General features: G+C 46.8%; 1 protein-coding gene across 21 annotated transcripts in view; it reads right to left on the reverse strand.

Annotated features, from left to right (window-relative positions):
- Positions 1 to 1,103: 1,103 nt before the first annotated feature.
- NIPAL3 (NIPA like domain containing 3) overlaps positions 1,104 to 15,171 on the reverse strand; it is a 72,312-nt gene continuing 58,244 nt past the window's right edge. For 13 of the 21 annotated variants that reach the window (XM_019938492.3, XM_019938489.3, XM_019938484.3 and 10 more), the window contains 4 exons: positions 13,304 to 13,392; positions 11,197 to 11,260; positions 9,381 to 9,475; positions 1,104 to 4,943 (listed from right to left, as the gene is read on the reverse strand). In XM_019938492.3, coding sequence (XP_019794051.1) covers positions 4,744 to 4,943; positions 9,381 to 9,475; positions 11,197 to 11,260; positions 13,304 to 13,392 — 448 coding nt within the window. In that variant the 3' untranslated portion in view covers positions 1,104 to 4,743. The other 8 variants (XM_033841076.2, XM_019938498.3, XM_073794161.1 and 5 more) reach the window with 8 other exon arrangements.

Raw genomic sequence — 15,171 nt, forward strand, 5'->3', positions numbered from 1 at the left:
AGGGGGCATTCTGTTCTTTAAGTCTGCATCCTTCTTAGAAACTGTACATCCTTTTTATTTGTCAGATAAAGGTGAAATCCTAATGTGTGGTGAACTTACCCCATGGAAATTCAACCACACCAGGAAAGGCAGCACAGCAGAGGGATGAAGAGCTCAGGTTTTGAAGTCAGGCAGATCTGGGCTCAAATAGCAGTTCTGCTATTTACCAGCTATATGACCTGAGTCTCAGTTTCTTCATCTGTAAAATGGGGATAATATTAAAACTTACCTCATGGAATTGTTATAAAGGAGAATTGAGATGTACGTGAAGTCTTAGTATAGTGTGTGTGGCATATAATAAGTGCTTATTAAATGTCTGAGTATGTATACATTATTCTGTGTGTGTGTGTATAAATAAAGATTTAGGCTCTATTCCACACCTGTCTTTGTAGATTGGAAACTTAGAATGAAGAGAGACACATTTGCTTAGAATTACTTAAGAAAAATCACAAGTGTTCATTATACAATTTCAAAGTGAATAAGTAAATAAATAAGGAAATAAGGAAACCATTGCTTCAGTGTCATACAGTGTCCTGATGGGATGCCATACATAGTTCTAAGACTTTACAGCTATTAACTCACCTGATCCCCATAATAACCCTTAGGAAGTGACCATTACTATCCCGGATTTACAGACGAGGCACAGAAAGTTTAAACAACTTGTTCAAGACCACACAGCTACTAAGTAGTAGAGCCAAGAATCAAACCTAGGCAGTGCGGCCACGAGTCCATACTCTTCACCACGGCAGTGGGGAAAGAAAAAGTGCTTAATTCAGCCTTAAGTACAATCACGGGCATCTCTAGATCTGCACGGTTTCTACAGCGGCCACTAGCTATATGTGGATATTTAAGATAATTGAATTTAAATAAAACTAAATATCCAGTTCCTAGGTTGCACTCACCAGGTTTAACGTGCTCAACAGCCACATGTGGATAGCGGCTGCCGTTTGGGCAGCACAGACATGGAACATTTCCATCGTTGCAGAAAGTTCCATTGGACAGCACTGTCGTAGATAACTCTGGAAAGTATTAACCAAACATAAAAGACTCAAACTCAACAGGCATCACATGGATTTTCTTTAATTAAATACCACTTCATAATGCTATTTGCACATAGCACATACATTTTTTTGAAAAATAAGACATGCCATACTTTAGTCACTAAATCAACAAAATGTGGGCTTCCACATAGAATATATCCTAAGGTGACATGATTTACACAGCTTCTCAGAGAAACACACAGTAAAATTTTTTGTCTGTCAGCCAGTGTTGGACCAGATTTGGAATTCACAAGGCTGAGGGTTGGAGATTCCCCAACACTACCCTGAGGGACATCTTGTCTCCACACTGTACCATCAAGCCGCCTCATTTCCACCAGAAGAGCCATGGAGATGTCAATCCTCCCTTGCCTACCCAGTGTTCAACTCCATCCTGCAAAACCCTCGCATGATCTGAGACTTCACGTGATGGCATGTCAGACCTGCGGCTTCGTGGGAGGGCTGGGGGCGGGTGGAATGGGGCTTAGGTCCCTTCAAAAGCTGCAGGCACCCATCTGTGAAGAACTGCTTTTAATGTCTGATTAGGGACCCCAGAATCCCAGCCTTTAGAAGAGGGGAACAGAGTGGGGTGGGGAGAGGAAGCCAGAGAACAAGTGGAAAGCTGAAACCCAAGTTTGGTGACCTTGCTGTGAGAAGGGAGATGGCGGTAGGATACGTATTGTTGCCTGGAGCCTTCGAGAGGCTTGGCGACGTGAGAGCCATGAGAAAATAAAGAGTCAGGGCTGTGAGTGGAAAGCTGATGTCCTTGTGCCCCACCCTAACAGCAAGTGCTGCTCATCTGCCACCAGCAAACCGTCCATTTACACTCAGGGACAAAGACTGGGAGATGCCAGCCCAAGACAGAGTCAGAATTCTGGGGACCATGGCGCCACATCAGCCGTTCTTCCCGGGACCCAGGTGACCTACCCTGGCTTCCACTCCGCAGCCACCATGCAACCCTGCGCAACCTTCCTGTACTCAGCCTCACGGGATGGCGCTGTTGCCCCAAACCTGAAGGCAGCTCCTGGGTGGCACTGAACCCATGACTGTCAGCTGACCTGAGATTACAATGTGCTTTCAATCCATTCATCACTGTTGCCTGACTCCAGGTTAAAAGACCCAACACAAAACCAAGGGAAGGGGGCAGAGTAAGGCTGGGAGCACATAAGATACCAAATGATCACCTGGGTTTGACACATTTAAATGGCCTCCCCGCTCACCTTCCCTTTATCCACTCTGCCCTCACACCCCCTCCCGGCCCACATTAGAAACATCACTGGGAAAATGTGAATAGCAGCGAAATTGGATTTTAATTCCCCTTTTGTGTTTTGTTCCTGCAGCTGTGCAGCCTGACCTTGAAAAGTGAGTTTTATTACCCCTTCAGAGTCTTCCTCCGAACTGCATAGGGCCTCCTTTCCAATCAGTGCGGATCCTGCCACTCTCTTCCTCATGAACCATCAATGGCTCCCATGTTCTCTAGGATATGTTTAAACTCCTCGGCCAGGCCTTCCAGTCCCTCCATGATTCTACCTCCACTGCTTATCTTTCCAGGCTCATTTCCCATTACCTACCCCGGCTCTTCCTTTGCCACCCGCCTCAACCCATCTCTGTGTCTTTGCAAATGCTGGCCCCTCTGCCTGGGGGTGATCACCCTACTTTCTATGCTTTGCCCAAATCTTAGCTAGATTTGCCACCCATCCATGAGTGGAGCCTAAATCATCTCCAATTCTGAATACCCAGTTCCGGGCTCAGGGCCTGACCTTTAGCAGGACCTCCATAACCGTCATTTTCTGTGGTCCGCTATTGCACTCGGCCCGCCCTGTCATAGTTGACCAGGTATTTGTGTCTCTCACGGCTGGCTTGGAGTGCAGAAACCAGGTCTTATTACTTGTAGCCCTCACTGTCCAAATGCTTAACACATAGTAAGTGCCTCATAAATACTGTTTTGATACTTATTCTAAAGGAAAAAAAAGTCATCGTCTGTTGCCTTCTTAGGCAGGTAAGACACAATACAGAAGTGGTTATCACAGGCAACAGATATCAGTTTTGAAGTCAAGGTACTAAATCAAATCAGTATGAAGCAAATCCATAAAGGTTAATGATCTATCAACACGGGTCTGTTAACACTGTTATCTTGCCAGTTAGTTCAAGGCCGCCTAGGGAAGCAGGAAGTGTAGTTCTAAGAAGTAATCACTGGATGCAGAAATGCCCTGGATCCTACGGGGAATATTCGGCCTGCCAAATGAACCCCCAAGAGGAGACAAGGAATGGTAATTCCAACCTTCCAGCAGGGGTGTGTCAGGGTTTCAGCAGACTGTCTCTCTCAGTTATTGGGTTTTCAAGGTGTGTGATACAGGCAGGATTACCTGCCTCAGGATCACCTGTGCTGCCAGTTAAGAGTGCAGACTCTTGGGCCCGGTCCCAGTCCCACTTAATCAGAGTACCTGTGGTTGGGGTGGAGGAATCTGTATGTTAAATAAACTCCCTAGGGGATCCTTATTTTCATTAAAGTTTGCAGACCTTTACCTGCCATTCTCAAAAGCATACAGTCAGTCTAGGGGAAGACAATCGTGTACGCAGCCAGCCAGCCAGCCAGCAGCAGCCCCATTTCTGAGAATGCCTACTTCCAGATGTACGTGCACGGGGATGAGGACCCAAAGAGTCTATCGACCCCAAGGAAGTTAACCAATGACTCAAGCTTGGTCTGTCAATCTATAAGGGAGAGGAGAGAGGAGAGCTGAGTGAGGCTGTCTCTGAAATGAGCACCCCTGGTTTTCCCAGAGGACCCTGGTGTGCAGGAAAATACACATACAACAGCCAGATTGTCTGTCCGTCCTTTATAGGTGATGCAATCACCTCTTGCAAAATGAAAAGGGATTTTTCTCCCTTTATGGGCTGAAGGCTCATGACCCCTGCTCCTGTCTTTCTTATTCTTCCCCTTCTTCTCTTAATTTCTCAGCTCCTTCGGGGGGAAAGAAAGCAACCAAGTAATTCACAGAACCAAAACCAAACTCGTTTTCAGAGTGGACCCAGTATAAACACATCAAGCACACCCTCACTGGGGCGGCACAGACCATCAGAAAGCAGATGTGCATTTCCTACAGGCAAGTGACAGGATGTTACACCCAGGGCTGGTTCACCATGCCGTGTGAAGGCGACACAAAGCTTATCTCAAGTACAGAATCAAGAGGGAGGTGGGTAGAGATCAGGCCTGCACATAAGGTGAGGGAAGACTAGATTTGGAGGTTTCCAGCCTTTCAATGGATTTGGAAAGTATAAGGGCAGAATCTCTGCCTTGCTTTAGCTCTAAAGAATGTGGTCACCTTTGGTCACTGACTGGGGAAACCCAGTTCCCATCCTCAAGGATGACAACGGCTTTCCAAATCTCATTGGGCTAAATCAGGCAGAGGCTGAACTCTGTACTGCCCACCTAGAATACTGCTTTCAGCCCCCCACCCCAGCCCCACCCTCATCATCTGAAACTTCCAGGACCAAGATAATCTGCCCTTTGCCAGAGACGAAGGCTTTTCAAGATCCCCGTCCCCAGAGTTCTTGGATTAAAAAAATAAGACTTGAAAGGCAAGTTTTAGAATTAAGGGTTGAACCGCTATCAGCATGGCTTGAGCAGCTGTAAATGGAGAGGAGGTGAGTCTCCCTCAAGGTGGGCTCACTCCTTCTTGGTGTGTTCCAGGACGCGATAGGGAACCCCAGAGGCGCTTCTAGAGCCGTGTTCTTCCTGCATGATGGGCAGCGTGGCGGGAGCGTAGATCTCAGAAATGTTGTCATTGTTTTCCAGGGCCCCGTAGGAAAAAGAAGCTTTGAGGTCAGGCTGGACGGTCATCCCTTTGTCATGCATGTTTTGCATACCTGAAATGAAATTCATTTCCCCCAAATCATTATGCAATGGGGCCAAAGGAGGCTGCATCTCATCGTCCTCTATCCCACCACAGACTAATCACAGTGCTCAGGAGCTAAGCATGTGCACTGTCAACTTCCTGAATGGTTTGGATTGAACAAAAAAAGAGCACCCATAAATATACACTAGAAATATTATAGTTGCTAAGCAACAAAGGATGACTCTTCAGGAAATAAGCACACAGACCAGCCACTGTCAAAAGAAACCATTGGCTTAGAATGAGGTGGGAATGTCCGGGCCACAGGGCAAGTGGAACCAACACTGTGTTGTGAACGTGGTAGATGCCAACACTTTTCGCTGAATTGAATCAGGATCCAGAAAACTTCATTATACTGTTGAGAGAAGACGAAAACTTTTGTGTCGTGGATACATGATGGTGACACATGTATTATGATGCTCAGAGGGAGAGTTTTGACGTTAACATCCCTGATCCACATATGGAGTAAGGTGCGATTTTGCTTATTACCTCTGGGCACACTGATGTCGGATTTCTACTTACATTTGAGGGCAAAGACTTTAGTCATTAATTCCTTTAAATGTAGTCTACAATTCCCCTAGCTACGTAGGACCTGGCCTCCTCTGAGGCCAGTTCTTTTCCTGGTAGGGAATTAAGACCCTTCAAATTCTCTTGCCCCCGGTTGAGTAATAAAAACGCTGAATGCAAATTATCTTCCATGAAACCATGATGATAATAACAGCTGACATCTGACTGCTTCTTATGCCTGACGCACTGGGCTAAGTGCTTTAAATAGTAATAGTAACAACAACAGCAGTAATGATAATGGCTGATGAGGACTGAGCATTTAGTTGGGGGCAGACACTGTTCTAAATAGTTACAAAGTTTTGTTTTGTTTTGTTTTGTTTTGCGGTAAGTGGGGCTCTCACTGCTGTGGCCTCTCCCGTTGCAGAGCTCCGGACGCGCAGGCTCAGTGGCCATGGCTCACGGGCCCAGCCGCTCCGCGGCATGTGGGATCTTCCCGGACCGGGGCACGAACCCGTGTCCCCTGCATCGGCAGGCAGACTCTCAACCACTGCGCCACCAGGGAAGCCCAAGAGTTATAAAGTTTTATCTCATTTGATTCGCACAACTATTGATTAGGAAAATGAGGCAGTTGGAAGTTAAGGAACTTGCCTAAGGTCGCCAAGCTAGCAAGTGGCAGCTCTGGGGTGCAGACTCAGGTGGTTTAAATTCTGAAGCCCACACTCTTAACCAGAATGCTGTGTGGGCTCCCTATAGACCTTAATCCCCCCAAATCCTATGACAGAAATATGCTACTATCCTCCTTTTCCAGAGAAGAACACAGAGATTCAGAGAGGTAAAGTAACTTGCTCAAGGACACACAGCTAATGAGAGACAGAGCTGGGATTTGACACCAAAGCCCATGCTCTTATCTACTCTGCAAATGGCCTGGGAAGACCCAATCTGTGGAAGGGCCTTTGCTTCCACATTGCACAAGCCTTGGCTGATGGGAATTTTTTTGTGGTATGCGGGTCTCTCACTGTTGTGGCCTCTCCCATTGTGGAGCACAGGCTCCGGACGCGCAGGCTCAGCGGCCACGGCTCACGGGCCCAGCCACTCCGCGGCATGTGGGATCTTCCCAGACCGGGGCAGGAACTCGTGTCCCCTGCATCGGCAGGCGGACTCTCAACCACTGCGCCACCAGGGAAGCCCGGCTGACGGGAATTTGAAGGGTACAGTTTAAGAGTCTGTGGTTTAGATTTTGGGGAGGTAATTGGGAGGAGATGAGGGGTTGCCTATTCCTCAGGGAAGAGAGTTGGCTTACCAGGTATAGTTTAACTTTGTCAACGTTCCCCAGCCAAAACCCACCAGGAATACACCTATAGTCTAACAAATTTGGGTTTCTTGACTCATTTCAGTGAAGGAGGCGTACGTCACGGGGAGCTGTTTCAGTAAGAGGGTATTAGAAGGACTTACTACAGAATTTGGGTTGTGTTAGGTGATTTCAGGAGGGTTTAAGGAAGCAGGGCTTTGCTTTCAATTAGATGCTTCAGGAAGTGCGGATAATTCTATAACTGGCGATCTTAATGATTGTTATCTAGAAGGAAAGAAGACTAGATGGAGACTAAAGCTGTGACTGGTAAAGAAGCAGCAGTCACTCATGTGAGGGGGATGGTTGGTCTTTCTATGGTTTGGACAATGTTCATGTTTGTCTGTGTTTGGACATGACAATGGCATGGTCCTGTTTGTGTCTTGATCCCTCACAGTCCCAGAATGACCTTGTGTGATGTTGATGTTCTGTGAAATGGTCTATGTTCAGCCAGGAACACCAAGGCCCAGCTGTGAGAGCCAGGCCAGCTCCTCGCTGCCAGGGACTGTTTTTCTCCTTCTCATTTTCTAGAAGTCTTCCAGGTGCTAGAATTATTTCAAGCCTCTCCTAACTGTGACGTGTAGTTAATTTTCAGAACTTGAATGCCTCTTGAACCGTGGCTACTAGTCGGTTGTGAAGATATCAATCTGGTTAGACCCAAAGCCAGGGAGGCCCTAATGCTGACCAGGGAAACCAAGCAGCTGGAAAAGCGTCTCTGTTTAAGAGTTTTCTTCTTCTTATTTTACCTGACATCAGGTCAAACAAGTGTTTGAAATTTTCACAGTCTTTTTTCAAGTAAAAACAACGTGAAACCAAATTCAACCAGGCATCTACCAGGTCCCAGACATTGTGCAAGGGGCCTTTAACATATTATCCCACTACCCTGGGAAAAGGAATCCCAATTTACAAGCGAGGGTCAGAGGCCTTGGGAGGTCCGGGCACACGCCCAAGGTCACTCAGCAGGTAGGTGGTTGAGAGCTGGGATTTGAATCCAGGTCATCTGAACTCCAAGCCCACGCTCAGCTTCAAAGTACAGAAGCCAGGCCTACTCAGAAGTCCTGACATGCCACGGCACGAGGGCAGGTCTCCTTTCTCCAACATCCAACTTCCCACCGGTCACGAGGCACAAAGAGGAAGCGAGAGCCACGTCCACAAACAGATCACAGAACGCGGATACCTAAGATTACCTTAGGTTACCTTGTATCTTCTACCAGAAAACACATCTGCATATACGCAAATACTCATGTAGATGTACACACATACACGGTTTATAAACACACAAACACACACGTACATACACATACTTGCACACACAGAGTTGACACCTCACCTATCTGGAATTCAGCTATCCAGCGCCCTCATCTATCCGGAACACAGCCGAGAAACAAGGAAGTAAGCAAAAAAGGCATCTGAGCAGCCAGATTAGATGTTTCAAAAGTCCATGCACTAAAGCTCATGCACGTAACTCGTAGGAGAAACCTTAAGGCCCCAACTCAGAGCTTATTTATTTTAACTTTATACATGATTCGAACAACTTGGGTCAAATGAGAAGATTGACACGGAGCTGCTACACACAGGCAGGCTGGTAACAGCAAGAATGACAGACAACAGCTTAATAGCAAGAGATGAAGAAATAATATAAAAAGTAGACACATAAACCCTGGGGCCATTTAAATCATGGGCACCTCGGTCAGCCCTGAGAACACACCTGCCTCCCGAGTACTTTATTAAGTAGTACTCTACTCCATCACTGTGATTGTCTTTTGTTCACAAGACTGTCTTAATGGAGGGTGGGAGATTATGCTTTGGAGAGAGTTCCATTTTATATATCCAAAATAAAAATTAAATTTGAGTTAAAGAGTGAAAGCTAGGGGCCGCTAGTATCCTATAGAATTTAGGTCAGCAAATCTAGACGGGGCTGCCCAACATCTTAACTTTCTCATCTGAATCCCTTGAGGCTGGAAAGTGCTCTCCAGTCCTCTACAAGCCCCATCACTCCCTTTTGTGCAGTACTCAGCTGATTCACACATTTTCGTTCCTGCCATTTGAACCTGTGCTTCTCAGCGTGAACCCTGAGCTCCCTGGGGAACTAGGCTCTCCAGAACAATCCACTCCCTTGTGGAATCTAAGGAGTGAGGTTATGGTATTTGAATTTCATTCACCCTATTTTCCTTCCCCTCTCTGATCATTCCATTCCACTGAGATGAACTGGATTTCTCCTTTTGCAGGCATGAAGCCTGGTGCTGCAGATGAGAATTATATCCAGTGTGCATCAGAATTGTCTTTAAAAGATCCCCAAATTGACATGAGAACTGGCAAGATGTGCGCAAAAACCAATCGAGGTGCCTCAGCCATTGCCTCCTCTTTTGCAAACTGAGATCAAACAAAAAACCAAAAAAACCCCACAAAAAAACAGAAAGAAAAAAAAGAGAGACAGTCACGTCATAATAGCACAGCACACCTTCCCTGCACCAAACCCAGAGGCTGGTTGTGTCTTTTTAAACAGGAAGTAGCAGTCATTCTATGTGGATGGGCTGGCCAGCTGGATTTGAATGTTACCTGGCATGGCATCCATGGAAATGTAGGGCTCAAAGGGAATGGCCTTCTTCCTGTTACGTGTGATTAAGAAGACGCCCAAGAATGCGATGAGGCACCTGGCAAACACAGATGAAGAGAAACAAGGCCAGAGTGAGGTTGGGAGGGATGCTTTCAAACGTGAGTAATGGGAAAAAGGGGAAAACAGGGTGGCAGGCTGCGGAGGTGGGCTCACTGCTGAGCGGCCCTGAGAGGCGGCCGAGCCTGGGATCAGCAGGAAGCAGATGCGAGATAAATAATAACAGTCCTGCAGCCCACACAAGCCTCAATCAGAACAAATCAGGCCATCCTTGGCCAAACCCTCACCTCCACTTACGCTGCATCTCAGAACCCTGCCTTTAAAGATTTTTTTTTTAATTAAAAAGTTCTTTATGGCCTAAATTCAATCAATACTGGAGCAGAGAAAGTAAAAATTAGGAAGTCCCTGTACTCGGCCCCACTATAGGTGTATATTCTTCCAGAGTCTTTTTTTGTTTTGCTCTTTTCTCCAGAGCTTAGATAAACAAGCACACTTTCTAAAAACTGAGGCATAATTTACAGGCAATAAAACGCACAATCCTTAAATGCGGAGCTCGATTAATCTTACCTGTGCACACACTCGTGGGATCACCACCCAGGTCAATAGAGGAGTCATTTCCATCCCTTACCCACAGAAAGTTTCCTGTGCCCCTTCCCCATTCATGCAGACCCTTCCCCAGAGGAAACCACTGTTCTGACGTCCACAGAATCGACTGGCCCGCTCTTCAACTTCTTGTGAATTAAACAATACAGCGTGTACTCTTCTATGTCTGACCTCTTTCGCCTGATAAATGTTTTTAAGATGCATCCACTTCATTGTGTGCATTAGTAGTTCATTATTTTTTTTATTGTTGTGTGGAACGCATTATCTGATCCATTGTCTGAATATATCAGAACTTGTTTTCCACTCTCGTGTTGTATCCAGTTTGGGTATATAATGAATAAAGCCACTATAAGTATCATGTACAAGTCATTTTGTCAATATATATATAACTAATTTCTTTTGGGTCTATATCTAGATGTGGAATTGCTGGCTCATAGGGTGACTATACATTTTAAAAAATGTAACTTTTTTCATTCAACGTATCCTAGACATGGTTCTACGTCAGTACCAATAGACTGGCCTCAATTTTTCAAAATGGCAGTATGGTACTTAATTATACGAAGATGTGTAATGTATTTAACCTGTATTTTACTGATGGGCATTTAGGTTGTTTCCAATTATTTGCTTATACAATTAATTTAAAAAATAACAAACACCCTCATACGTGTGGCGTTACGTCCAACATTTACTTTTCCAAGATAAATGATTAGAAATGGAAGGCTGCGTCGAGAAGCTCATTTAAAAATCTCACTGTTATCGCCAAACTGTCCTCCCACGTTAAAGAACTTCTCACACTGTGGCAGAGAGCTGGGCTCCTCATCCTCTTGCCAACATGGGACATTACCCCCCCTGTTAGGTTTTGCAAAATGATGGCATCTCGTTCAGCTTCAGTATCCATGCCTTTGATCTGAGGTGAGGTTGAGAGTCTTTCCTGCGTCAAATTGTGATGTGTTCGAAATGACAAGGAGATTGAAGCCCAAAAGAGAAGAAAGGAAAAGTAAAGCCCTTTGGGGAATAAAACGCTCACCTCTGGGGACAAAGCTCCCACTGCCAGCTGCTCCTCTGGCTCTAAGGGACTGCCTGAGAGGCTGGAGCAGGGGTAGGGAGAGAGGGGCAGCCTGCCTGGAATTCGGGGCCAGGGAGCAGGATGGGACTCACCCCAGTGCAAACATGCAGACGTGCAGCACGTCCTCCCCGAGGAAGTCCAGGTAGAAGATGGCGCCTGAGCAGCAAAGAATGGAAAATGCGGGTGAGCTGTTTTCAAATCACCCACCTGCCAGTCTGTTTAGGATCTGGCGAAGCTCCCTTCCCTACAGAATACCAAAGGGGTCCAAAATACTACGACTGCACCTAGTAAGAGATTAGCAGAATGGAATAAAAGCCATTTGGGGGGAATAGACTGTCTTCTCTTTCTCCCCCACCTAGGTCCCTCTTACCTCCATCTTTTTTTTCTTAACTTTTTATTTTGAGATAATATTAGATGCACAGAAATAGTACGGAATTCCCACGTACCCTGTGCCCAGCTTCCCCCAGTGAAACGACACTATGAGCTAAACTAGAGACTTACCAGTTTTTACACACTCCTCTCCCTCATCTTTCTTTCTTTTTCTTTTTTGTTAAGTTTTTATAGGAGTATGGTTGATTTACAATGTTGTGTTAGTTTCAGGTGTACAGCAAAGTGAATCAGTTATACATATACATGTATCCACTCTTTTTTAGATTCTTTTCCCATATAGGCCGTTACAGAGTATTGAGTAGAGTTGCCTGTGCTATACAGTAGGTCCTTATTAGTTACCTATTTTATATATAGTAGTGTGTATATGCCAATCCCAATCTCCCAATTTATTCCTCCCCTCCCCTTTACCCCCTTGTAACCATAAGTTTGCTTTCTACATATGTAACTCTATTTCTATTTTGTAGATAAGTTCATTTGTACCTTTTATTTAGATTCCACATATAAGTGATATCATATGTATTTGTCTTTCACTGACTTAACTTCACTCAGTATGACGATCGCTAGGTCCATTCACGTTGCTGCAAATGGCATTATTTCGTTCTTTTTTATGGCTGAGTAATATTCCACTGTATATATGCACCACATTTTCCCCCCATCTTTCTTAAGATGGAAAACCAAGGCTTCGTGGTTAAGCCGCCGGAGCTTTCTAACCTCATGAGACTGGCAGATGTCACACCCTGCAGTGTGGCAGTGCCACAGGCCTGCCGCCCTCACCCTGCAGCCAGCGTCTGTCTGGACCCACTTCACACCCCACCACCCCAACCCTGCCCGGAGCTCCTGATTCCCTGCCTGACTGCGGACTCAACCACGGTGTTTCTATCCCTTTCAATCTTGCCTGGACCGAAGCTGTTGACCATGACTTAAATCTCTGCATGAGGTTAGCTTTCTGGCTGCTCTGGGTCAAGCCCCGCTCAATCCCTGGTCCCGCTCATGGCACAGGCCCTGGCAGGCTGTGTGCCCTCTTGTTCTAACCTCTGTGAACACCAGTTTGGGCACCACTCGTCCAAACTGCAGTGCGAAATATATGGCTTTCCGGCTGGGCCTTCCTCAAAGGGAGGCACACTGGTTGTTACTGGTCTTTTTACTCTGAAAATCTTAGTCACCATTGCCATTTAAAAACAAACAAACAAAAAAAACTGACACACACACACACACACACACACACACACACACACACACACACACACAAATATGCTTGCAGCCTCTGAAGCCACCTCAGAAAGAAAAAGAAAAAACATATAGGAGTGGAGTAGAAGAAAAGGGGAATGTAATAAAGACGATGATCACTTACTGAGCACGTGTTATGTACATACTCATGATCTCTAAAAATTATACAGAAGAAATGTGTGGTCACTTGGCCAGTGGAGGCTGTGGAGTTAGCAGATGATGGTAAAAACTGTTAAAGAAACCTAACACAAGCAGTACAAAGTAGGGGACATTTGGACTATACATATTTCAATTCTAGGAGGAAAGTATTATTACTCCCATGTTATGAATGTGGAACTGAGGCTCAGAGAGGTGAAGTGATTTTCCCAGAGCTACACAGCTCCGTGTCTGTGCTGGGGTGCAAACCTAGGCCTCTCTGGCTCTAAATCCTGCGCTTTCCCCACAAAACCATCTACAACTGGGACAGGCAGAACAAGTCAGCAGAATTGGCCTTCTGACAGAGGCAGCGCCCCTTCCCTCCACACTGGGGTAATGTCCCTGCTGTCAAGGTAGAAGACAGAAATCTAGCGACCACACCCTTACCTGCTGTGATAGCCACGGTAGTGGATAGAATGTAGCCCACGCTGGCAATCAGAGAGGAGTCATACATCTGTGAGGCCTGACCTAAAAACCTTCAACACAAAAGCACTCTGGTCAGTGGGCTGTGGGGATGTCGGAAGGCCGAGGTGACAGCCGATGACCGCAGGCTTGGTCTGAAAATACGAAGATGAGGCATGAAGGAATATTCCTTGGGATTATAAGCATGCCAGCCTTGTGTGTCTCCTGGGCTGGGGTCCACGCTCTGCTTCTGTTCTTCCTCTAGACACACAGCCTGAGGCCCATCCCTCTCCCCGTCCAACACCTCTGACCACATAGTTCTTATCACCGCAATGCCCTTCTCACCTCTGTGTCCCCTGCATCCCCTACCCACTAAAAAGCCATTCCTGGGCCCTTAACACTCCAAGAAACTCCTGTAGCGCTTATCACATCCTGCCTCGTGTTGTAATTATTCTTTTAAACAAATTTTCTTCTTAATTCAACTCTCACTGCAATAAATATAGGAAAACGAGAGAGTAAATTAGAGTCACTCCTAACCTCTCCACTGCGGATAAACACTCCATCATTTAGGAATGTATCCTTTGTCTATTCTCTGCATAGCATTTTGGTTATTGTCGCAAAGTTCCTTACACCATAACACACTTCCCACCCAACTGTAATTGTCTGTTTACCCGGCTGGACCAGGGCTGTGAGCACCTTGAGTTCAGTGACTATCGCTCATGTCTCTGTGCGTGGAAGGCCCAGCACGGGCCCGGTACACAGCAGGCCTTGATGAATGTGTGATGTGTGAGTGAGAAGCTTCCCGAGGAGGGTGGGGCACCTGATCATCTTTGTCAGCCCTGGAGGGCACAGCACAGAGCCCTGGAGGGCACAGCACAGAGCCTTGCACTGGACAGGGGCTCAGGGATGATGACCAGAACCATTGTAGGAGGACTAAGCATAGTCTTACTCAGCATAATAATAAAACAAAAATCATAAAAGAAGCTACTATTTACTGGACGTTATCCTGGATCCTACTAAAGCCTGCTGCGGTCCTGTTAGGTAGGGGCTGTTGCTATTGCCATTGCACACGGGGAATCTGTGTCTTGGAGAAGCTGAGGAGCAGGCCTAGAGCAGAGGGGTGAGGGGCGCGGGACGGGGAGGGAGACAGACGCCGGGGTTCCAGTCTCAGCTCCGCAGTTCCTGGCCTCTCGCAGCAGTTCCTTACATGCAAAATGAGGATATCATTGTCGTGGGGACCAAATGAATTCAAGTTCCTGTGAAGGCAGTGAGAGCACAGCTTACACTGGGCACCCAGGTGGCAGCGGTCACCGCTGTGTTCCCCGGAGGCACCGCTGGTGGATGGTGAGCCCCGGCGGCTGGAGTCCAGGGCCTGACCTGTCCGGGGTGAACCGGCCCCATGCACCACACTGAAACCTGCACTGTCCACCCTCCGTCCCCACGCAGGTTTGCCACATGCTCGCCCAGGCCCCCTGCTGGGCACCGGATCTCTGACGTGAGCAAGGCCCAGGCCTACCCTCAGAACTGCTGCTTCTGAGGCAGAAACCATCACCTTGCTCTTCTACTTGGAAAGATTTCTTGAGGACAAGCAAGTTGGAGACAACTTTGTCTTCCACCGGGCAGACAGACAGGTGCCTCACGGGGACGGTACAGCTTCTTCTGAGGCCCCGGAAGTGGGCACCTGCCTCGGTCCAGATGGGAATCGAGGCTGCCTCTGATTGTGTGCTTCTCACATTTTGAGGCAGAGGGAAAAATACATCCACTCCAGGCTTTTCAAGCAGCACGGCACCCCTCCATGTGATAACTCAGCAAATTAGCGACCCCTCTCTCTCCACAGTGGATGCCAAACCCTG

Source organism: Tursiops truncatus, chromosome 1, assembly GCF_011762595.2.
Source record: "Tursiops truncatus isolate mTurTru1 chromosome 1, mTurTru1.mat.Y, whole genome shotgun sequence".
Classification (NCBI taxonomy): Eukaryota; Metazoa; Chordata; class Mammalia; order Artiodactyla; family Delphinidae; genus Tursiops; species Tursiops truncatus.